This window comes from Physeter macrocephalus, chromosome 2 (assembly GCF_002837175.3).
Source record: "Physeter macrocephalus isolate SW-GA chromosome 2, ASM283717v5, whole genome shotgun sequence".
In the NCBI taxonomy this organism is placed as follows: domain Eukaryota; kingdom Metazoa; phylum Chordata; class Mammalia; order Artiodactyla; family Physeteridae; genus Physeter; species Physeter macrocephalus.
The window spans coordinates 1,418,855-1,444,159 of record NC_041215.1 but is presented as its reverse complement, the minus strand read 5'-3'; the positions used below and the strand labels follow the sequence as shown (position 1 = coordinate 1,444,159).

The window sequence follows — 25,305 nt, the reverse complement described above, 5'->3', positions numbered from 1 at the left end:
ATAAACTTAGCTCCGTTAAGAGAAGTTGATCAATTACTTGGAAATTCCTTCATAAATTCAGCCAGTGTATACACTGGGGACATCCGGTCACTGCATTAGACACTGTGAGATGTAGAGAGACGAGCAAAGCAGGCACTTGCTCCCATGGAGATGGCGGTGTGCTGTGGGGCTGGGGCAGGGGAACTCCCTGAGGGCAGAGACTGGACCTGTCCCTCTGAGTCATGTTGCACACATAGGTGAGGAAATGATGAATGCCCCAAGCAACGCTAAAGAAAGGCAGTAGGAGATAAATTTCAAATAAAAAATGCACGATTCCGCGGGACTCGAAAAATCATATGTGACTGGCATATTAGGAAAAGTTTCAGGGAGAAGAGAGCTCTGGAGGTTGACCTTAAAGAATGAGTGAAAGGGGAAGGCACTGAGGCACAGCGAGGAGATCACAGGACACAAGGAGGGAGGAATGGAATCAGCCTGCAGAGGAGCAAGAGTGGGAGATGAGTGCCCAGGGGGGTGGCAGGGTCATGTACAGACATCCAATACTGTCCCGAATAAAAACAAATTGACCTCACCTGCAACATTTTGTGCTTTACAAGGTATCCCCTATACCAGTCTGCAAAGAGAAAACAAAGAAATAGGTTTTTCATCTATTCGTACAAGTTCCTTGCTGGGTTTTGTTGTTGCTGTTTGTTTTTCACTTGCAAAGAAACTACTGCCAAGTGCTTTAGACCTTAGGTACAGATCAAAGCCCTAGGATTCAACAGTCTCTTGAATTAGTTGCCAACATCTCCAAAAAGCATCCACAAATACAGGGATTTCACATAAAAATGCAAATTTCATCCTTCTTTTGAAAAAACAGGAGGCCCAGAGATGGTGGCCAGTGCTCTCGCATGGTTGCAGTTGGCTAGTGGTGAGAAGCAGCTGGTCCCATCAGACAAAGCAGGCGCCTCCAACTCACCAGCCTCTACCCAGCCCCTCACTTATTTCCATTAACTGCCTGGGTCCTTCCTGTGTTCATATGCATGTTTTCAACCTCTGCCTTAGGGACACAGAAAGGCTGAGAATGTCTGAGGGAGTTTGGCAAACATCCTAAAATAATGGCCGCAGTTCTAACAGCAGCAAATTGTGTCTAAAATGTGATTTGCAGAAGTTAGTCATTACAAAACAGACAAGTTCAGGGATGGGTAAAAGGACAGGAATTTTAAGAGATTCTTCCCTTTGCAGGAATAATCAAAAATGACTCAATTAACAGAAATCCAAATTATACACAGTCCTCGGACAAAATGAGCCTCAGTATAGCAAGTATTGATGACTATAATGAGCCTACTGGCCTTTGAAATGATTCAAGCACAGCCAAGTAGTGGCATTTGTCATCTTTGTAAATAAAAAGCGTCTGTCGGGAGCCTCATTAGCAAACCCTCATTACTGGGCTGACAGATTGTTGTAGAAATATGTTCTCAACAGACATACATGGAAGCTCCAAAACAAACAACTTAAAATGCAAAGTCACTCCTCCCAGTCATGAGCCAGCTTGAGGGTCAGGTCATAAAGAAAGTTCTAAAGCAACTAGAACAACCTCCTTTATTTGCAGTTCTTTCCCATTCAACCAACAAGATATAAGAGCATCTCTGTAACATTACTAGCTACCATTAATTGATTGCTTAATGCATACAAAGCTGTATGCTGAGTGTTGTACATGTATTCTCTCATTTAGTGCTCATATCCATACTGTGAGCTAAGTAATATTCCCATTCTGTAGATGAAGAAATTGAGTTTCAAGTCAGTTGAGGTACTGGGCCAAATCACATGCCAGGGTTCAAGGGCAAGTCTGTGTGGCTTCAAAGCCAGCCCTCAAAGCTGTTCCACCACATTGTCCCCATGCGATGAGCACAAATACAGATAACGTTCTCTTAAAGCACAAATACAGTTAAGGGTTTCTTGGTTGCAGTGACCTGAATCCACCTTATTGGCCGAGGCCACCAAAATCCACCAGATAGTAGAAAGCAAGCAAGGGACCACTAGTCTGCCCACATCTGGCTCTCCACGACAGGGGCTCCATCAGGGACCCTTGACTTCCAGTGACACTGCCCTCTCTCACCCTTGAGAATCAGTGACTTGCCACCCCTTGTCGGTATCCTGATTCGCAAAACTTCAACTCACTCCTGAGCAAGAAATTGACGGACACTTACCGCCAGCATATACATTCTGGCTCCCAGATTTAAGTTCAACAAACACTGACTGTGCACCTACTGTGTACATGACATTGGGCTAGGTGCTTTCAGAAATAAATCCCCAGTGATCCTTGATGAGACAGGCTTACCACAATCTCCATTTGCTGGATGATGATAAAGCATCCACTGCATCAGAGCTGTCCTTAGGACTTTTTCTGATATCCCCAACCCTGCTGAATCACTGACCTCTATGACCCCTGATGTCCACTCCCTAATCTGGTCACTGGTCAGTTATATCTGGCTGTACTCCAAGACCTGACTGGGCAGATAACAATAGTTGGCACACATAGCAAAATCCATGACAAGAGACGCCATGATCAAAACCAGGCTCAGGGTAACACAGCATTTACCACACCCCAGGACTTGTCCCCTGGCTTAATGCCCTTTCAGTTAAGTAACAGAAAGGGCTTTTTTTGTCTAACCCTATCCATGAAAACTTTATAAATAGAAAACTCACAAAGTACATCCTGGGGAATATGAGGAAAGGGAATTTTTTTTTACCATTCTTATGGAAAATGATAAAACTCCAACTGTCCTCCTTTCCCACATTCCAAATATCAAAATGAAATGTACCTAAATTCTCTAATCACCCAGGAGTTGCATGGGGAGGGGAAAAAGGAGGAGAGATTAAAAGCATCCCAGAACATCAAAAAAGAATCCACATCTTAGAAATCCAGTCCTCTCTCTGCCTTCTCCGGGCAGTGTGACCTTTGGTCATGTCACTTAAGCCTCAGTGTTTTCACCTGTCAAATGAGGACAATAACAGCTACCATACACTGTTGTTGCACAAACTATTGTTTAAACAGGATTATGAAGGTGAACACATCTGGTAAAGGTACAAAACCTTAGACTGGAAGAAGACATACCGATTTCAGGATGAGTGTTACCCGAAGAATAGACAAAAAGACAAGAATGGAATAGGAGAGGGGTAAACAGGGGATCTCAGTTGCACCTAAAATGTTTTATTTCTTTAAAAAAAAATATGTATGAACTAAACAAGGAAAAATGTTAATATCTGTTTGAGTGGTGTGTGCCTGGGTGTATTTCACGTTCCTATTTGATTGAAATATCTAGTAACATCAAGAAGAATATAACAGAAGCCAGTATCAATCAGTGCTTAAGGGTATGAGCTCTGGAATCAAAGCCTGGATTTGAACGAAGATTTGCAACTTCTGCATGATCTTAGACAAGTTAGTGCATTTCTCTAAGCCTTAGTTTCCCTATTTGTAAAATGTAAACAATAATAGTGCCCGTCTCACAGGCTTAAATTAGATAAGGAATTCAGAGTTTGTACAGTGCTTGGCATATGGTAAGTGTTAAAAAAATTAGTAAATACCATTAGGTCATTTAAAATCCATCATCATCATCATCATCATCATCATTAACCAGAGAAACTTAGGCATATTTTCTATTTTATTACCAGAACCTACAGATTTTGAATATTGTTTTTTGGTTTTTTTGTGGTTTTTTTTTGGTGAAGTCATTTCAACATATTCCCATAACAACAAAGTAAATGAAACATTCTTCAAATTCAACATAATGGAAGTTTACTGACGTTTTAGCCTCACCCACAAGCAAAAGGGAAGAAAACTTCACTTACCAACTCCCCACAATGAAACAGCCTTACTTAAGAAAATGGAGTCCCTTTCATACCAACCTGTTTCTAGAGCAGATCTAAACAAAGGACCATCTCCCTGCAAAGTGGCACTTTAAAAAAATACCCTCTTAAGTGCGCATAAGGTCCCCACACCCCCACCCCGCCATGCCCTAAAAGCAAAGGACTCAGATGGGTCAAGATCACTCTCGGTGGAGTTGTCAGTAGAGAAGAGGCTGCATGGCTCTGGGTGTACCCCACCCAGCAAGTGGGAGATTCAGAACTCTTCATGCAGAGCTCTTTGCAGCTGAACCAAGGTTGAGGTGATTCACATGTGCCAGCTTAGAAGGAATTCCAGATATTTTTAAGTGAGAAGAACAAGTCTCAGAATGGTATGTACAGTATAGTCCCATTTTTTAGAAAACAATGACAATAAAAGCTATGCCTTACCTTAAGGAGGTTAAGCTATGTCAACTTCCTCCCTCATCCCCTCCCCTTGTTCCATTTTACTGGTAAATGAAATTCAAAAGCACCTTGAAAACCACTGTCTAGAAATCCCATTCTCTTCACTACTAAGAGTGGGCCCCCATGACCCGGGCAAGTGTGTGTATCAATAGATGGAATGGAACCTTCCCTGTTGTTCTGGAAAGGAAGAATCAGGTAGCAAATAACTGAGAGTGGAGCAGACATTTCCTCTGAAGGGCTCATAAGGAAGAGTCTCAGTAACCTGGGATACCCCCAAAAAACATCCCCTCACCACTGTCTAAGTAATCAGGAGATGGGAGTTGGTCTTCGGAGGTAGCTGTTGTTGCCTTAGGAGTGCATGGTAGAGCTCTCTTACCCCCAGACCAAATCCAAGCGTGAAGGGTGCAGTCCAGAAGATTCACTCAGAGATATAGCGGGCATCTGGCATCTTGTTCCCCAGCTACATGGCTATTCGTGCAGGGGACTGGCTGATCTTTTGGCTTATTTGATCAGGAAGTCAAAGAATCAGAGAGAGAGCACCCCAAACTCCCTCTACCCCCAGCCTTGTTTAAGCTAGGAAAAGGGAAGGAGGAGAGGAGCATTAAACTGCATATGGAATTGAAGCCTTCTTTTGAGATGCTGTTAAATATCAGGAAAGATGTCAACTAAATATAACTGAAGGAAGTGACTGGGGAAAAATAACACTTCTTTTTCACATTTATTCCCCCATGAGGAGTTCTGACTACTTAATAAACACTTGTGTTTTCCACATCTAAAATCAGGAAGCAGAATGTTTATGCTGCCTCTGGGTAGGAGAGGCAGTCTGAGAGATGTAATATGGACAAAGAAATAGGCATTAGGATGTCTATTAGGAAACCTTAGCAATGGGCGCCCTTCTGAATTGTTTGAGTTTTTATCACAACAAAATATTATCTAAAAGGAAATACTAAAAACATTAGAGCTCTAGAGAAAGGAAATTCATTCATGCCTAAGGTTTCAGCTCAGATTTTTGTTTTCCCCATGCATCTGGCTGAGTAAGTTTAGTGCACAGGCAAAGAAGGGCTAGCCTCACCCACTCCAGGCAATCAGAGGGCCATCTTCTGTGTTCCCTGGGCGATACTGCTAAGATAGATACATACCTGCCAGTCTCAGTGTAGCTCTGTTTAATGGGGGGAAGAGACAGAATTCAACACAGAGCACCTAGGAGCCAGGCATGATGCTAAACAGCTTCTCTACTTCTCTCATTTTGTCCTCATAACACACCCAGAAGGAAGGTGATGATAATCCATTTTTGCAGGTGAGAAAACTGAGGCTTACTTCCCTAAGATCACTAAGCTAGCAGGTAAGTGGAGCAGAGAATAACTTTCTGATTCAAAAGCCCATGATTTTTCTACTTCTTTTCTTTCTCTTTCTTCTTTCTTTCTTTTCTTCCTTCCTCCCCTCCTTCTTTTCTTTTCTTTTCTTTTTGTGGAGGAGAGGGGAGATTTTAAAATTATTGAAAAATACAAAATAAAAATATTCACATTCCTACCACCTAGAATTAATCATTGATATCTGGAGAAATGTGCTTTGAATTTTCAAGACTATATCTATTCTATTCCATTCCCCTCTCCACTTCTCAATTGTTATTTCTTTTTGCGGGGGGCGGTTACATTTTACAGTTTTCGAACAATGACGTTCTTTTTGGTAGTTGTAACTATCATGACTTTTAATACTAATTTTGACAAATCAATTCACTTGGACTCAATGCTCGCCAGTATTTCTTCTTATCACAGCTTTTCAATTCCTATATTTTAACATTTTGATTCATCTCTCAATTGGCTGGATTTTATTTTTTGAGTAGGTTTCTGCAAGTCGGTGATATGAGCACACCCATATTTTTTCTACTATGTCATTTTGACTAATTTTTGACTAACACTGAGGTTTTCACTTTTTTATATAGCAGAGGAACTGTTTTTCAACTGGAATCATAAGCAGAACTCCCCGCATGCAAAAAAGATAAGACCAGGCCTGATCTCAGAGCCCTTAGCCATCTAAGGCCCTCAGGGACTCTTAGGATCCTATAAATTCCAGTTTGAAAACTCTATGTGGGTATGAGAGCATGCATGATAAATTCTAATAATTTTCATACCAATTCCTCAGATATCTAGAATCAGTCTAACAGACTTCCAAATGTATTTTCAAAGTATTCATGAACTGGCAATCACTTGCTAAATTAATATGTCCAGCTCTTTCCAGAAAAGTACTGTGGCTGCTTATTACAAGGATGCATTAAAATAAGACTGATAAAACAAAATTTAAAATGGGAAACCAGAACTAAAGAGCTTAGGAGCAAGGAGGTTAATCCCCAAAACAAAGGTGACTTGAGTCAGCAAGTGCAGTCTTTTTGAAGGTCAGGCTATAGGCCAGGCAAAAGTAAAGAAAGGCTCTGATTACATGCAACCAGTGTGGTCATTTTCCTGCCCTGAAGCACTTTCTCCAGGGAAATTGCATGAAAAGAAGAAAAAAACACTCATCTGAATTTCAAAATGTAGGACACAGAAAACATTCTGAGGCTTTTTCACTGCCTTGGTAGGCATGGGGTGGAGAAAAGGGAGCAGTCTTAGGAGAGTGGAGAGAACAGCAACTGGCTCACTGTGTGAGCCTAGGCAAGTCATTTCTCTTCCCTGAGCCTTGCTCCTTCACCTGCAAATCTGAGGTCTCTGCCTGTTTCTCGGCATTAGCATCCAGTAGCACAAAAGTGACACTGAGGAGAGTTGTTTTGCTTGCTGTTTTTATTTTCAATCTTTGCCCTTGGTAGACACCTAGAGTTTGCTTATCTGCCACTGAGTAGAACTACATTTGTAAAGGGTAGGACTGCACTGTGGGAGGAGGACAGGGTGTTTGGAATCAGATCCCTACCACTCCCCCAGTCCCACTCACTCTGTGTGTAAAATAGGGCCAGACTGGGCACTATAGAGGCCTGGACACTGAAAAGTGCATGATGTCCAAAATAACAACAGTGGGCTTCCCTGGTGGTGCAGTGGTTGAGAAACCGCCTGCCAATGCAGGGTACACGGGTTCGAGCCCTGGTAGGGGAAGATCCCACATGTCGCAGAGCAACTAAGCCCGTGCGCCACAACTACTGAGCCTGCACTCTAGAGCCCACGTGCCACAACTACTGAGCCCACGTGCCACAACTACTGAGCCTGCACTCTAGAGCCCACGTGCCACAACTACCGAGCCCATGAGCCACAACTACTGAAGCCCACTCACCTAGAGCCCATGAGCCACAACTACTGAGACTGAACTCTAGAGCCCACGAGCCACAACTACTGAGCCCGTGCACCACAACTACTGAAGCCCGCCTGCCTAGAGCCTGTGAGCCGCAACTACTGGAGCCCACGTGCCACAACTACTGAGCCTGCGCTCTAGAGCCCGCGAGCCACAACTACTGAGCCCGTGTGTCACACCTACTGAGCCTGCACTCTAGACCCCGCACGCCACGACTACTGCGCCCACATGCCACAAGTACTGAAGCCTGTGCGCCTAGAGCCCGTGCTCTGCAACAAGAGAAGCCACCGCAACGAGAAGCCTGCACACTGCAATGAAGAGTAGTCCCTGCTCTCCACAACTAGAGAAAGCCCGCGCACAGCAATGAGGACCCAACGCAGCCAAAAATAAATAAATAAATAAATTTTTTTAAAAAAGAAATCCTTAAAAAATAAAAAAATAAATAGCAACAGTACTAAAGCATAAAATAAATGTAAGGAAGGTGAACAAAGTTCTCATTTCCCCCATGATGATTCCTTTAAAGCTGCTTTGAAATATCAAATATCAAATTCTTTCTCCCTCCAAAAAGCGTTTTCTGTTTGTTTGCTTTTTGGTTTGCATTTGTGTGTGTGTGTGTGTGTGTGTGTGTGTGTGTGTGTGTGTGTGTGAGAGTGTATGTGTCCATGTGTGTATGTGTATGTGGACACGCACTCCTTCACGAATCTGCAGAGGTGCTCTGTTAACTGCATATAGCTAATCTAGGGCTGAAGATATCACCTGTCCTGCAGGTTGCTGTGAGGAGTAACTAGACTAACATGTTCTGGGAATTTAGCACAGTACTCACTATGTGGTTAAGAACCCAAAGATGGCTAGCTCTGTAGGCAACCTCCTTTCCTCCGGCCCTCTATTTCCCCTTGAGGGGGCCTCCTTAACAGTAGCACACCTGTCTCCTGCCTACCCCTCACCCCCATCCCAGCACAGGACAGCCTAACCTGAGGGATTAGCTGGGAAACAGGGACAAAGCCCACTCTGCCCTCCTTTCTCTTTGCTCTGCCTGACCACAGGAAGGACACACTCTACACCCTCCACACAGCAGGATTATAGTCAGGCCCAGGCAGGGGGAGATCCGTGGTGGCCCAGCTGGGCAGTGTGGGCTGGGAGCGCCTGCCTGAATGTAGTCAGCCCGTGGGCAAGCTCATTCGACACTTACATCCAAGCCGTGCTCCCAATGTCAATTTTATCAGTGACATAGGTGATACATTGATTTCTAATGGCCTGACTCATGAGTCCAAGGCCATTAACCTTCGTGCAAACTTTAGAAACCACCCCCTACCACCACCATCACCACGATAGTGGACACAGCCCAACAGACACTTGGCTTCACAAGAGATGACACCTCTGAGGGAAGAAAGAGATGCCATTTTGCCCAAGACAGGGCACCCAGCTTGCTGAAGGGAGTGAGGGCTGCTCCCTGGCCCAGATGCAGTGCCCAAACCACACAGCTATGTACAGCAGTCCTCCTGGAATCAGGATTATAATTTACTGGGCCCTTCAAAACCCTAATAATGCTGATATTCCTTTATAATGGTGTTGAAACTAATAAAGAAGTATATCTAGAAGGTGTCACAGGTGCCAACAGCTCCATGGCTGGGCAAATAGAGAGCACAATGAACATCAGACCACCCAGTTTGGCTTTTGTTTCTAAGTATGAATTCCTAAAATAACAAAGCATTATTTTCAGTAAATCTGAAATACTAATATTAGCAAAATGTATTTAAATAGACCACACAGAGGTGCGAGTTCCAAGAGAGGACTGGAGGTGCTGGGTATGCGCTGGAGGTGTCCCAACACCATCAGCAAGCTCCTGGCATCCAAGGGTCGCCTGGGCCAGTGACTCACCTCCACAGGTCTCCTGTATTCGCACCACATCGCCAATCTGCAGGGAGAGCTGGGGGACTCCGCTCCCTTGGAAGTTGTATATGGCTGTGAAATGGAACAGAGAGACAGCCTGGTGAGACCTCTGGATACCAAGAATCTCTGCTCCTTCCTGCCCTTCCTTTCTTGACTTTATCTGATGACCATGCAGCCCACATGGCTAAACAAAACCAATGTAGAAACCACTGCCTGCCACAGGAGTCAATGCAGGCCCAGTCTGGCTCCCAAAGGCCCCCATTCATTAGTCACACATGACCTCTCCCTAGCACAGGTCCTGCACTCCAGTCTGAGTGACAAGGATGGCGTTTATGTCATCTCTCATGGTTGACCTCCCACTGTACACCTGGCGTGTGCTCAGCACATCCTCTCATTCCATTCCCACAGCAACCCTGCAAGGTGTAAACTGTGATCCCATTTTGCAGATAAGGAAATGGAGGTGCTGAGAGGTTAAGCAATTTGGCCAAAATCATCAGGCTAGGAAGTGACAGGAAAACCAGTATCTAACGTCCATATTCTCAACTGCTATTGTGGGCTACTTGCTGCTCCCCAATTACTCCATCCTGGTGACAGCAGTCTAAAACGCCAGTCTTTCTACCACTCATTTACACTGTCTACCTTCCCATTTACACTGTCAGCTTTTGGGGAGTAGCAGTTGGCTATGAAACACCCAGGAGTCCCCTGTGTGGTATGGGAGCCTCTGCTAATCCCTTGGAATGTGAGATTACACCGTATCATTGCAGTGCTCAGCCCCTGCTCAGCATCACTTGCTAAGTGAGGACCAGGCCATACTGTTAACCTAGGGATGAAGTTTGTTTAAGGAATATCCAGCTTGGAAGATCTTCAAGAACAGAACAGGACACAATGATGTCTGATTTGACATGTGAATCAAAACACAAGTGTTTTGATTTAAGGAAAGACCCTCAGGAGGATGGATGGTATGATCCTACAAGGTTGTCTTCATTCATTCATGCAGCAGATATTCAGTAAGTGCCTACAATATGCCAGGCACATGCTAGGCGCTGATCTTGCTCTTTTGGTGAATACACAAATAAATATAAGGTTACAAAATATGATACATGTGATTTAAGAAACAAATAGGGCCTGATAGAGGAGGCATCAATTTTTGTTGGGGTAGTTAAGAAAGGACCCCCTGAGCTGATTATACATAGAGGATTCAAACAAGTCAGCTATGGGAACAGAAAGGGGGGAAGGGCATTTCAGGAAGTGGGAATAGCATACGTAAAGGCCCTGGGTAAGGAAGACACTTGACACGTTCAGAGAGCAAAAAGGAAACTGCTGTGCATGGAGTACAAGGGAGGTGGGGGGTGACACAGAGGAGGCTGAAGAGGCAAGAACCAGGTCATGCAGGGCTTCACGATGACTTTGGGCTTTACTCCAAGAGAATGGGAAGCTGGATAGATTTTACTTAGTTATTTAGTAATAGCTTTATTTAGATACAATTTGCCCACTTAAAGTATATAATTCAATGATTTATTCACAGAGCTGTGAAACCACCACCATGATTAATTTTAGAACATTCTCATCACCTCAAAAAAGTCCCCTGAGCCACAATCGGCCACTAAGCTACTTTCTGTCTCTATAGATTTGCCTATTCTGGACATTTCGTACAAATAGAATCATATAATATGTGGTCTTTTGCAACTGGCTTCTTTTACTCAGCACAAGGTTTTTAAGATTCATTCATGTTGTAGCAACTATCATTACTTCATTCATTTTTATGGCTGAATAATATTCCATTGTATAAATACACCAGTGGATAGAAGGCTGAATGCTGTTAAGCAGGGGAGTGATGTAACCCCATCACGCCGACTGCTGTTGGGGGAGTGGATGGAGGGAGGCAGAGTGGATGTTGCGGAGCCCATGAGGAGACCCTTGCTTTGTCTCTCTAATCCCAGAGGTCTTTGAACCAAGGAGAGACTTGCTGCTGATGAACCATGTGACCAAGCAGTGCAGGAGGTAGATTAACTAAATGAGAGGAATCGTGAGTCCTCTTGGGAGTCTTACCACTGATTCAGTTCATTCCCTCTCCCTTTGCTCCTCAGTTTCCTCATGTGTCAACAAATAAAATGCATTTAAAAACTACTTCTTCAAGTGAAATCAGCAAAAATGGTGAAGTAGGGAGTTCCAAGTGCCTGTCCCTCCAAAGAAGCAATTAAAAATCCAGCAAAAATGGTCAGAATCAACTTTATCAGAACTCTGAAAAATAGTCAAAAGTTTACAGCAACCAAGCAAATGCTTACTCAAGAAAAGGCAACTGAAACCTGGTAAAGTTTTGTAGCATTTTAACTTATCCTTATCCCATTCTCTACTCCCCATCTTAGTGGCAGTCTTAAAGATGGTGTTCTGTGTTCCTGTGGGTTCCTGGGGCTGGAGGGAACAGAGCAGACCTTGTCCCAAGAAACTGTACAGTAGTTGCTTGTTTTGATCTGTCTGTGGGCTCCCTGAAGGACTAAAGCCATGAGCTTGCCTTTATTTCCCTGACTTGGGACTCTCTTAAGGGAGAGAAGCAGCTATGCAAAGGGCATTGATCAAAAACATTTACAGTCAAAAGAACTACCTGCTTCCATACAGGGCAAAGAATATAAGTTTGGGCAAACAATAATACCACTAATAAACCTGGAAGGAAAGGCTTAGGAGTGAAATGCTTTGGAGAATAAGAGCTTTGAAGAATACCACCTATTGCAGGGGATCTAGAAGGCCATGCACAGTTGGACCCATTTTGAAAAAGGATGGGAGAAAGTCCAAAGCTCTCAGCTCTGGTTGACCTTCAAGCTCCATACAGGGAGGAAATGCAGGCTCAGGCAGAGTTGTAAATGGCCTGGCTAAGTGTTGAATGTAAGCCCCAACACACACGCGCAGCTGCAAAGACTAGTTTTTTTTTTTCTCTCAATTCCAGGCATTTAGAGACTTCAGTGACCACATGCAACAAACAATACAGACTTAATAAAAATACTTTAGAAAAGTCACTAAACAAACAAACTACTACAATCTATATCAAGCAGTGACAATAGCCCTGGCAAGGAGGGAGACTCTGATGTCTGAGTTAGCACATCATAATATTCAAGATATCCAGTTTTCAGCACAAAATTATAAGGCATGTAAGAAACAAGAAAGTATGGCCCATTCACAGGAAAAAGATAAATTAATAGAAACTGTCCCTGAAGAAGGACAGACACTGGACTTGGGAGACAAAGACTTTAAATCAACTATCTTAAGTATGCTCAAATATCTAAAGGAAACTATGGACAAAGAACTAAAGGAAACCAGGGGAATAATGTCTCAGAAAATGGAGAATATAGTCAAAGAGAGAGAAATTATAAAAAGGAATCAGGTAAAAATTCTGGAGCTGAAAAGTACAATAACAAATGTGAAAATTTTATTAGAGAGGTTCAACATCAGATGTGAGCAGTCAGAAGGAATCAATGACCTTAAAAATAGTTCTGTTGAGATTAGCCAGACTGAGGAGCAGAAAGAAAAAGAATGAAGAAAAATTAACAGATCCTAAGGGACCTGTGGAACAATATCAAGCACACCAACATCCACATAATGGGAGTTCTATAATGAGAGGAAAGAAAGAGAAAGTGGCAGAAAGAAAATCTGAAGAAATAATGGTCAAAAACTTGCATTTGATGGAAGCCATGAATCTGTACATCCAAGAAGCTCAAAGAAATCCAAGCAGGATAAACTTAAAGAGATCCATACCAAGACATAATAGTCAAATTGTCAAAAAACAGAAACAGAGTCTTAAAAGTAGCAAGAGAGAAGCAATTCATCATGTACAATGAATCTTCAATAAAATTAACACATGATTTCTTTTCAGAAGCCAGTGAAGCTAGAAGGCAGTGGATGACATATTTAAAGTGCTGAAAGAAAAAAAAAATGTCAACCAAGAATTCTGTATCGCACAAAATTAATCTTCAAAAATGAAGGAGAAATGGAGATAAGCAAAAACAGGGATTCCATCACTGATAGACAATTAGAAAGACAAATACAGAAAGCAATAATTACAAATCCATGGTAACAGGCATGCGGTGTATAAAGATGTAATGTTTGACAGTAACAATACAAAAGGGAAGAAACAAACTTATATAGAAGCAGAGATTTTTGTATACTATTGAAGCTAAGTTGGTTTTAACTTAAACTATATTGTTATAAATGTAAGATACTGGTGGTAAAACCCAGGTTAAAAGAAAATAACTAAAAAATATAGAGGAGGGAAAAAACAGTAAACCAGACAAAATCAGTTAAACATAGAAGAAGGTAGCAATGAAAAATTGAGGAACAAAAAAAGATGTAAGATACATAGAAAACAAATGGCAAAATGGAAGAAGTAAGTCCTTCCTTATGAGTATATACTTTAAATGTAAATGGATTAAACCCTTTTGTCAAAAGGCAGAGATTTACAGAAAAGATTTTTTTAAAAATCCACCATGAAATAAACAAACAAACAAACAAACAAATAAATAAATAAATCCACCATGATCCAACTATATGTTGTCTACAAGAGATTCACTTTAGGTCCAAAGATACAAATAAGTTCAAAATAAAAGAATGAGGGAAAGAAGTTCCACACACATAGTAACAAAAAGAGAGCTTGGTGTGTATACCAACATTAGACAAAATAGACTTTAAGTCAAAAATTGTTACAAGAGACAAAGAAGGACATAATATATTGGCAAAAGAGTCAATACAGGGCTTCCCTGGTGGCGCAGTGGTTGAGAATCTGCCTGCCAATGCAGGGGACACGGGTTCAAGCCCCGGTCTGGGAAGATCCCACATGCCACGGAGCAACTAGGCCCGTGAGCCACAACTACTGAGCTGTGCGCGTCTGGAGCTTGTGCTCTGCAACAAGAGAGACCGCGACAGTGAGAGGCCCACGCACCGCGATGAAGAGTGGCCCCAGCTCGCTGAAACTAGAGAAAGCCCTTGCACAGAAACGAAGACCCAACACAGCCAAAATAAATAAATAAATAAATATTTTTTTTAAAAAAAGAGTCAATACACCAAGAAGATATAGCAATTATAAACATATATGTACTTAATAATATAACACCAAAATATATGAGGCAAACATTGACACAATTAAAGGGAGAAATAGATAGTTCTACAATAATAATTGGAGACCTCAATACTCTGCTATCAATAATGGATAGAACAAGTAGGCATGAAATCAATAGGGAAACAGAAGACCTGAACAACACTATAGATAACTAGTCCTGGGACTTCCCTGGTGGCGGAGGGGTTAAGAATCGCCTGCCAATGTAGGGGACACAGGTTTGAACCCTGGTCTGGGAAGATCCCACATGCTGCAGAACAACAAAGCCCGTGTGCCACAACTACAGAGCCTGCACTCTAGAGCCTGCGAGCCACAACTACTGAGCCCGCCTGCCACAACTACTGAAGCCCATGTGCCTAGAGCCCGTGCTCCACAACGAGAAGCCACCACAATGAGAAGCCCACACAACACAACGAAGAGTAGCCCCCGCCCACTGCAACTAGAGAAAGCCCGCATGCAGCAACAAAGACCCAAAATGCAGCCAAAAATAAATAAAATTTAAAAAAATAATAACTAGTCATAACAGACGTATACAGAATACTCCATCCTACAATAGCAGAATACATTCTTCTCAAGTGCACATGAAACAGTCTCCAGATAGATGACATGTTAGGTCACAAAACAAGTCTCAATAAATTTAAAAAAGACTGAAATTATACAAAGCATCTTTTCCAATCACAAAGGAATGAAGCTAGAAATGAAAAACAGAAAAAAAAAACTGGAAATTTCACAAATACGTGTAAATGGAACAACATACCCTTAAACAACCAGTGGGTCAAATGAGAACTCACAAGCGAGATCAAAAAATATTTTAAGGGCTTCCCTGGTGGCGCGGTGGTTGAGAGTCCGCCTGCCGATGCAGGGGACGTGGGTTCGTGCCCCGGTCTGGGAAGATCCCACATGCCGGCGGCTGGGCCCGTGAGCCATGGCCGCTGGGCCTGCGCGTCCGGAGCCTGGGCTCCGCAACGGGAAAGGCTACAACGGTGAGAGGCCCACGTACCGCAAAAAAAAAAAAAAAAAAAAAAAATTTTAAGACAAATACAAATGAAAATACAACCTATCAAAACTTACGGATGGGGCTTCCCTGGTGGCGCAGTGGTTGAGAGTCCGCCTGCCGATCGTGAGCCACGGCCACTGAGCCTGCGCGTCCGGAGCCTGTGCTCCGCAACGGGAGAGGCCACAGCAGTGAGCGGCCCGCGTACCCCAAAAAAAAAAAAAAAAAAAAACTTACGGATGCAGTGAAAACAGTGTTCACATCAGTGAAGAGGCCTTGGAAAGAAATGAGGTCAAAACCCTTCTCAAATATAAACAAGCAGCATTTATAATGTTCCTCCACTATATCACAGAGAAGCATATTCTCAACTGCCCTTTCATGTTGTCATCACAACTACTGCATGAGGTAGTACTATCCCCACTCTACAGTGGAGGAAACTGAGGTTCAGATGGTTTGAGTAGCTTACCCAAGACCCACCCACAGAGTGGTAAATCACAGAGCCAGGACTTCAACCCTGTCCTGTGCCTTGTTCATTCCCTGCATCCACTGCCTCTCCACAGCATCTGATGGCAGGTGTTCAGGTGTTCACCAGACCCTGCTTCAGGCTTCTGTTTGCCACACTCTCTGAGCTGCATTCTCTGCGGGAAAAGGAGGAAACCTGTAGGCTTTTTAGTCCAAAGACCTATACAAATCAGCCCTTTCACCAAGGGACCAATTAGCCTTTGTGAGTATTCACAGGGGTGGAAAGTCTCAATCCTGAGAGATAATAAAGCTTGGGAGTTATGAGCCAGTGTCTCTGGAGTAAGACAAATGTGGCTCCTGAGCCCAGTTCTGCCCTTTGCCAGCTCTGGTCTCAAGCCCAGGGTTGCAGAGTATGATTGTGCAGGCTTTGTCCAGCACAAGGCCACCAAGCCAAAGAGAGCAGCAGAGGCTGGCACCCAACCTCTGATCTGCTTGCCAAGGCCTGGGCCCTACCTAGGCACCGTATCCACCAGGGGAGGGGTGTATCTTTGTAATTCACACAGAGGCACTTGGGGCCAGCGGCAGCCTGCTTGAGCACCAACTTCACCTCCCCAAGCCTCATTTTCCTCAACTATAGAAAGGAGGAGATGATGGTCCCTACCTTGAAGAGTTCCTTGGAAGCTTGGCTGAGATCAATACACAGAAAAAGTCTTTACTCTGTGTCTGGCCAGAGTAAGTGCTCAATAAAAAGCAGTCGCTTTTCTCTTTATTAGCACTACAATACCTCCTAAAGCAATCCATTCAGAGGAACTCCTTCAGAGCTCTTCTTTGTGTTACCTTTAAATCTGCTTCCTTGCAGTTTGCATTCCATGGCACTGTCAGTCAACACTGAATGAAATCAAACCTTGGCCCAAAAACAAACCTTGAGAGGACCCTCAGGGGACTCAGAGTTCTCTTCTCCTGCATAAAGATTCCCCATTTCTTCATTCCCTCCACACTTGGCCTCATTTCAAACCCTGTCCCCACAAAGGCTGCTAGCATTTGGACCCACTCCAGCTTGCTGATGCCCAAATTCTGCAGACTCTCCACTCCCTGATCCCTCCACAGCTCCAGATGTCTGGCTGCAGACGTGTCTGCCAAGGAGCTGGGCAGGGCCACAGGGGCAACTGAGGTTTCTAACAGAAGAAAACCATCCATGATACGTGTTTGCCTCTGGAGCACTAACAAATTAGTTTTGTCCATCAGATATTTAAAGGGAAGGGCAAGACTCTATTTTGTTCCCAGACTATATTCTTCCCATCTTTCCTTAGGAATCTCTTCCTCACCCTCTGCCCAGCTCTGTCAGGTGAGAAGGTACCAACCCATTGGCTTAAGATATCTTGGACAGATCTTGAAACTTCATATTCAACATGGAGGTCTGTGTTCATTCCAAAGACTCACATCATATGAAAATGAAAGTAACTGACACTGCCATTTAATTTATAAATGTATTTCTGCCTTTGCATGAGGACCTCTGTTCTCAAGGCTCCATTTGGGGGAAAGCAGACATTACTGACAAAGGAAGTGGCTTTGCATACCGGTACCCAATTCTGTTAAGTTTTCTAAATGACTAACAGGAAACTTTGAACCAGAATGCCACTCTCTGCTAAAGTTTGATTGCTTATCTATGACTCTCTCCTGCGTTGTTTCTGACCAGTGTCATAACAGTTCATGTTCTTCCCCATTCCCTGCAGGCCTAACCACCCTTGAGTTCTGAGTGAGTGATGGAAAGGGCCAGAAAACATGAGGAAGGTATAGGAATAAGTAATAAGTAAAAAATCACTGAAATCATAGCCTGCCCCACCCTGGCCATGACCATCATGGAAGATAAACAAGTGGTGAAAGGATTCCCACAGATACCCATTCCAGCTTCCCCTTTCATACGAGGTCTCCGTGCCTTGGAGAATACTGGCACATCCCAATGAAGGATTTGACCTCTCCTTGTATCAAAATACTATACTCTGGAGTCAAGGCAGCTGCTGGTCACTGATAAGCCTAACCAGACCAAAATACTTATGACCAAAGATCAAGGGGGTGCTTCAAGTACCAGGGCCGTCTGAGGTCACTGAACCCGATGAGGACTCTCATGTTGGAAATCCTAGAGTGTCAAGCCAGTGGGAGCTTTTGAGACAGGTGGGACTTCCAACAACCCCGGAAATCAAATCTACTGATTAGCCACCAACTTTACTTAAACGTATTGAAATGCCCTGCACATCAGGAGCCCAAATCAAGAGAAATAAGGAAAAAGTAAACCTACCATTGCTACAGCATGCAGCTCACAGAAACAAATAGGGTTGGGGTCTCTGTGCTTCGGGCAATGTTAGGAGATAAGTACAGTATTTCACTTGGATTTATACACGAGGAAACTGAGGCAGAGAGAGAATAAACAACTTATTCTAATATCTCTAACTGATAAGAGAGTTATCCAGAAGTCTGGATTCTAACTACTTCATATACTGCTTGACACCCCACAAATGGTAAACACACATACTATGTACCAAGCACACGTTAAATTTTTCAACAGATATTCATTTGAGCACCTACTGTATGCCAGATACTGTCCTGAGTATTGGGTAATAGTGATAAATAAGACAGACAAAATTCCTCACATTTTACTTGTACCAGCTCATTTAATCTTCACAGTAACACTCCAAGATATTCCCCTCCACATAACATATGAGAAACTTAAAGAGAGATTAAGGAACTTGCCCATGGCCACACAGCTAGAAAGCGGTAGAAAGTGGAGTCAAACCCAGATTGGAGTCTATAAAGGTCTTATTTCCCTGACTAACCCATTGCTGATGTCACGATTTATTGTGTGTGTGTGAGTATATATGTATATGTGTATATATGTGTGTGTGTGTGTGTGTATATACACATATATATGTATATATATATGTATATATATATGTATGTACTAGACTTGTTCATTTCCCGTCTCCTCCAGCCTCAGCGAGGGTGGAGACTGAGTCTGCCTGTCGGCCACTGAACTCCCAGTGCCGAGAACAGCATCTGGCTCACAGCTGAAGTTCAATCAATATTTACTGAACTTTAATAAATACTTGCTAAACTGAAGGAACACGAACATGAAGCGCAGGTATGTCTCTTCTTCTAAGTTTTTTCTTGCATTTCTTGAGATTACTTGCTGAGATGCTGAGCCAGCTGGGCTGCCAATTTTGATTGCAGCCATCAAGTGCCCTGTGACCCTTCAGGATGGATTCGAACCTCATCAGGGGTCCTGCCACTTGCTGATGTGTTTCAAAACAAAAGCTTCAGCAAACACCAAGTGTTAATAAAGTTTGTACAAGTAGCTACATAAGAGGAACACAAAAAATATTGGAGAAAAAGAATGTAATTGCCTGAAGCTCACTTCTCTAGTCTCTGAACTGGGCTTTGGATGGTGTCCACTCCAGGGAGAAACAGAACTAGCCGGCAGGTCCACTTTGGATTCAAGTGAAACACAGTCGTTGAAATATACAGGCAGTTTGCCTGGAGTCTCTGGGCAAGGTGTTGACAGCCGCAGCACCAGGGCAGCATCCTGACATTGCATCAGGGAGGGTGAATGCGATGACCCAGCAGAAGCTTCTGGCAGCGAGGTCAGAGCTCAAACCCGGTGCAAGTCAGCAGTGGATGAGGCAGGAGAATCACAGCCAGGGGGAACCAAAGAGGAGGAGGTGTTCCTCCCCTGACCAGGAGAGGACAAGAATTACAACCTCTATGGAACACTTTCTATGTATCAGACACTTCTCCAATGACTTTACCCACAGTCACCTATTTAATCCCAGCACCTATTTAATCTTGTGGTGGGTACAGTTATGGTCAATTCTATTTTACAGATGAGCAAACTGAGGTAGTGTAAGATGAAGTGAACAGCCCAGGGTGACACAGCTAGGAAGGTGGCGAGCCAGGATTTCACCCCAGGCAGGCTGGCTCCAGAACATACACCCTCAACCATTACACCACACTGCCTCTCACTAGTGGATGTGTATTTAGCACCTGCTCCCTGCCAGGTGCTTTAGGACCCCTACTGGATCCTCGTAAAAACCTTACAGGTTGCCATAGATGAGCCAAGGTGACATTCCCAGCCAACAAGAAGGAAGTTGAGATTCCCATGAGTTCTCTAAAACAGTGATTCTCAACTGGGAACAATTTCGCCCCCAAGGGAACATCTGTCAATGTCTGGACACATTTTTTGTTGTCACAATTCTGGGGGTGGGGAGGCAGGGATGGGGAGTGGAGGAGCTCCTAGCCTCTAGCTGGTGGAAGTCAGGGACACTGCTAAATGTCCTACAGAGCACAGGATAGCCCCATAACAAGAACTATCTGGCCCCAAGTGTCAACAGTGTCAAGGCTGATGAGTCCTGCTAAAACATCATGCTGGGATTCACCCTCTCCTTCCCAGTGCTCCCAATATAGGCACACGCGCACAAACACTCACGCACACACTGTCTCACACTCTTCTACGTTCACACACTCACATGCTAGAGTTGGAAGAGAGGCTTTATGATGAAACCAAGGGCTGATTTCTCAGCCCCCAACCTCCAATGCAGGCAGTATCTGGAAGGTTAGAAAAGTGGAGTGAGAGAGGATGGCTCCTGCTCCCCTGGAGCTTTTGGGAAATCTAGTTCAAGAGACAAGATGAACACACAAGAAACAAGAGGCTGCCTTTTTTTTTTTAAAAAAAAGGGCTAAGCTGCGGGGCATGGCAGCTGTGGGCTCTCAGAGAAGAGAGGTCAAGAGAGGCCCCACGAAAGAATTGAGACAGAGAGAGAGGAAGAGGCAGAGGGAGGGCAAGGAGAAGAACTGGGGTAAGAGCACTGAGGAGGTTGGTGGGGAAGGAAATACCACAAGGGCAAGGAGCAGGGAGGGGAAATCAGCTTGACGGGCGCATAGTCGCCGTGAGTCCTAGGGTGAGAACCATGGGGCTTGGTGCGGTGGCCAGCTACAGGGGTCCAGGTGTTTGGAGCAGAATTCAAGAACACCCCAATTATTGTTGTGCTCTCTCTTAGGACTTAGCCTGCTGACAGGGAAGGGGGTAAGGGGAGGAGATGAAGGCAAGATGGGGCAACTCATCTGAATCTTATGAGGCTACCAGAAAGTGTAACACCTCCAGCCTCTCTCCCCTCTCCATCCCCCACCTTCTGCCCACTCGTTCATCCAACCACCCATCCATTCACCCACCCACCCACCCATCCATCCGACCAAACACTGCTAACTGAGCATCTGCTAGGCACTCTGTGTGGGAGAAGAAGAAACACAGTATTGCGGTCATGGTGTTTACATTCTATGGAGGAGCCAGAGAATTCTACACAAGGCTACAATGAAATACGATGGGGGTGACAGCAGGAGCCATAGTGACCTGAAGTAAGGGGTGCACCCATCCCCAACCTGAGAAATGGGGACATTAGTACTAATAACAGTGTTCTTTGCTGCCTCAAGCAAAAAGAAGGAGAGGTTACTACTGGCTCGTAAGCTTCCTGAGAGCAGAGACTGTGCTTTTCAGCTCTGGGCCCCAGTACTCAGCTCAGGGCCATAACTTAGCATGGGTTCACTGAACTTAACTGATCTGAATAGACTATAAAAATAGTTTTCTTAATCATGGTCACTCCCAGATCTAAGGATTCACACCTTGGGCAGAACGCCTTGGCTATACCTATTGTATCTAGTTACTGAATACATTTTAGCAGGGTCCTTAACTGGCTTCCATGAATGGGCCTTAATGAAACTGTAATGCAAAACTGCACATGTGCATGTTTTTGTAGGAAGAGTGTTTGGACTCCCAAGGGTCCCGCGTTACAGTAACGATGATCTTTTCTGCTAGTACCTTCTGTGGTACTAGCAGAAACCTACCATGCTTCTGCTAGTATCACAGAGCCAGATGGAATCAAATTCGACCCCCAACAGAGCTCCGCCGTCAGACAATAAGCCATCCAGTGGGGGAGACAATCTGCAGTCACATAACTAAAAGACAAGGTGAAAAATGAAGATTTTGATAAAGCAGAAGACATTTCTTCCAGGGATGGAGGAGGTGTAAGAAAACCACTGGAAAGAGGTTGCATTTCAGCAAAAGCTTAAAGCTCTCTGCTCTTCAGTTTCCTCATCTCTGAAATGAAGATAAAAGTACCCATCTCTCAGGGTGGCCAAGAGGGTTAAACATGGTACCACAAGTGCTTTATAAATGGACTGGACTGAAAAAAGTTGAGGCAATGTTATTACTTATGACAATGTCGATGACAGCTTAGATCAGGGGACTAACTAAGGAAGCCCTGTAGGTAGCTCCATTCTCCCAGCTGCTCAGACCAAAACCACGGTGTCACCCTTAACTACTTTCTTTCTTTCATACCCACGTCCAATCCATGAGGAAAATCCCGTTTGCCCACCTACGGCACATACAGCTAAGCACATCTCACCTCCTCCACTGCTGCATCCTTGGGGGGTCCCCCACTATTTCTTGCCTGGTTATTGTAGTGACTGCCGTACTGGCCTCACTGCTTCCACCTTTAATTCCCCTCTATCTACTAACCATAAAACTTCTAGAATAATTCTTTTAAAATAAGACAGAACAGTGGTTGCCAAGGGGGAGGGGGCAGGGGAGGGATGGATTGGGAGTTTGGGGTTAGTAGATGGAAACCATTATGTATAGAACAGATAAACAACAAGGTCCTACTGTATAGCACAGGGAACTTTATTCAATATCCAGGGATAAACCATCATGGAAAAGAATGTGTGTGTGTGTGTGTGTGTGTGTGTGTGTGTGTGTGTGTGTAATTGAGTCACTTTGCTGTACAGCAGAAATTAACACAACATTGTAAATCAACTATACTTCAGTTAAAAACCAAATTAAAAAAAACATAAGACAGAACATTCTGCAGTTCTTCTCAAACCCTACAGTGCCCCACCCGCTTCCATTCAGAGTAAAGCCAAAGTCCTTATAACACGTACCAGGCACTACTCAATACAACCTCTCTTCAGAGAACTCATTTCCTACAGTTCTGCCCCTGGGTTACTCTATTCCATGCACAGTGGCCTCCCACACATCAGAGAGGCTTCCTCCTCAGGACATTTGCATTGGCTGTTTATTCTTCCTGGAACACTTTTTCCTGAGACAACTACCTTGTCACCACCACCAGTGAGGCAAGCAGCAAAATCCCCCTTCCCGGGCAAATCCTCAGGGTCCAGCTGGCACAAGGTGTGCCCCTTTGCTGCAGCAGTCGTGGGCTCTTGGGACCTGACATTGCTAGCACTTAATCCACCCCAACAAATGCCTGCTCAGCATTGGCTCTGTTCAGACCTTGTGCTGGATGCTGAGGCATCTATGCAAGTCACATGGCCCACCTAGGTCCCCTTCACCATCCTGGTTTAGGATTTGACCCAAGGGATCATGTGTTGTCAGGGGAACAGAGTGCCCTGGGGCAATGTCTGGAGAGGGGTCTGGAAGAGTGCCCACACTGTCAGTCACATCCCCCTCCTGCACAGCTTTAAGTCAGTGCCGAAGCTGACAGTGTCCTAGTGGGGTCAGAAGGACAAGGGATGGATGACTTTTTCCAAGGAGGACTAAAAACAAGTAAGACTTAAGATGTTGACAAACTCAGCCTGACCGTTGTTCAACTCACACTAATTAAAGAAAGTGGAATGAAAGGAGAGAGTGCCTATTAAAGGGAACATTTGTGGTGCCTCCACACAGATTCCTCTGGAGTTGGGTGGCATTAAGTACTAGCATTCAGCATTTGCAGAACATATGGTGCAAAACTCAGACTGTGGCACCCATGTGTAATTGAATATTAAAGGCCTGTAAGCTTAAAAAAAAAAGAAGTCCAAAGGTCCAGAAATTAGCAGAATATTATGGTGACTACACTGTCTGTCTCAAAATATAGCAGCAATATAAGGATGCTGAACTCAGGAGGAAGCAGAGCTTAGCAAACACAGTCTGTCAAGGCTCATTCAAGCTCTAACAGTATGGGTGGGGGCAAGATGGCCACTAACTAATGTAGTTCCCATAAACCTAGGGATTAGGACAATCTACTTAAATGAACTCAAACAGTCAGCCCAGCAGGCACTCCTAAACAATCCCAAGTTGCTGAAGCATCCAAAAATAGGCGGCCCAGGCACCTAAGAATTGGTGGTAGGAAGGAATGAGATTTCCAATCTATGTGTTTTTGTTGCACCAGACTGATTTCTGGGGACCAGTCCGAAGATACAATTGGCCTCCATAGCCAAGGTACACGTACTAAGATCCCTCTAAGCATTTCCTTTGCAATTCTTTTCCTCATTGCTCCTCAGAGGCCTTCTGAGACCATCCTATTTAAGATTCCTTCCCTCCAATACTCTCATTCATGAGACAAACTCTTTTATTACGGGAGCACATATCACGATTTGTAGTGATATGCCTATTGATTTTTCCACAAGTTTCTTTTTGTCTTCCCCACTAGACTATAAGCTCCAAAAGGGTAGGAACCATATTGGCCAAATTCTAGTAATCTCAACGTCTAGTGCAGTGCCCGGCACATAGGAAATGCCCAATAAATATTTAAGAAATAAATGAAGAATGAATGAGTGAATGAGTGAACCAGTTGGTGAGTAAATGATGGTGTCTATCTCTCCTCCTTAGCTATTAACTCTGGCAACAAGAGCAGTGTAAGTGGCCCCTCTGTAGTAGAGTTCTGTCCTGGGTGTGATTGGGATGCATGTCTGACTCATATGCCTCCTACTCCAAGAATCTGTCCCCATCCACGACGCCTGCGAGCCTCATGATGCCACCCCATAACCATGGTGTTTTGGAAAAGGCAGCACCCTGCTCAGAGTGGGGCCCATTCTTAGCTTGGTGATGACCTCTGACTTGGGGGGCCTTTATTGAAAAGGTGAGTCAGTCCACTCAGATCTTCTCAGGACTTTGAACAAGTAAACACAGAGAGAGGATTCAGAGGGTGCTGGCACTGCAAAGTCATGCCAGGTTGAGGTAGGTGGCATGCTGGGGCCACCACTGTGGTGTTCTCAGAATATGAAAGTTATGAAGGGGAGAAGAGAAAGGAGAACAGAGCTCATAAGTTTAGAGCAGCTGGGAAGCCATGAGAAGACAGGCAGAGTTTTCCAGTCTCCTCAGACCAGGCCGTTCCAGAGGACTGCTGCTCATGTTTCCTGGATTTCTGTTTGATTTCCCTTGATGCTTAAAACACACCACTTCCCTCCTCACATATAGCTACACACCACATACATTTTTTTTTTTTTTTTTTTTTTTTTTTGTGGTATGCGGGCCTTCCTC

The 25,305-nt window shown here is 44.1% G+C and overlaps 1 protein-coding gene across 1 annotated transcript in view; it reads right to left on the bottom strand.

Moving 5' to 3' along the window:
• DOCK2 (dedicator of cytokinesis 2) overlaps window positions 1-25,305 on the bottom strand; it is a 432,741-nt gene that overhangs the window by 401,691 nt on the left and 5,745 nt on the right. The window contains exons 2-3 of the mRNA XM_028497312.1: window positions 9,439-9,522; window positions 570-610 (exon numbers count right to left, since the gene is read on the bottom strand). Of these exons, the coding sequence (XP_028353113.1) occupies window positions 570-610; window positions 9,439-9,522 (125 nt within the window). The remainder of the gene's footprint in view (window positions 1-569; window positions 611-9,438; window positions 9,523-25,305) is intronic.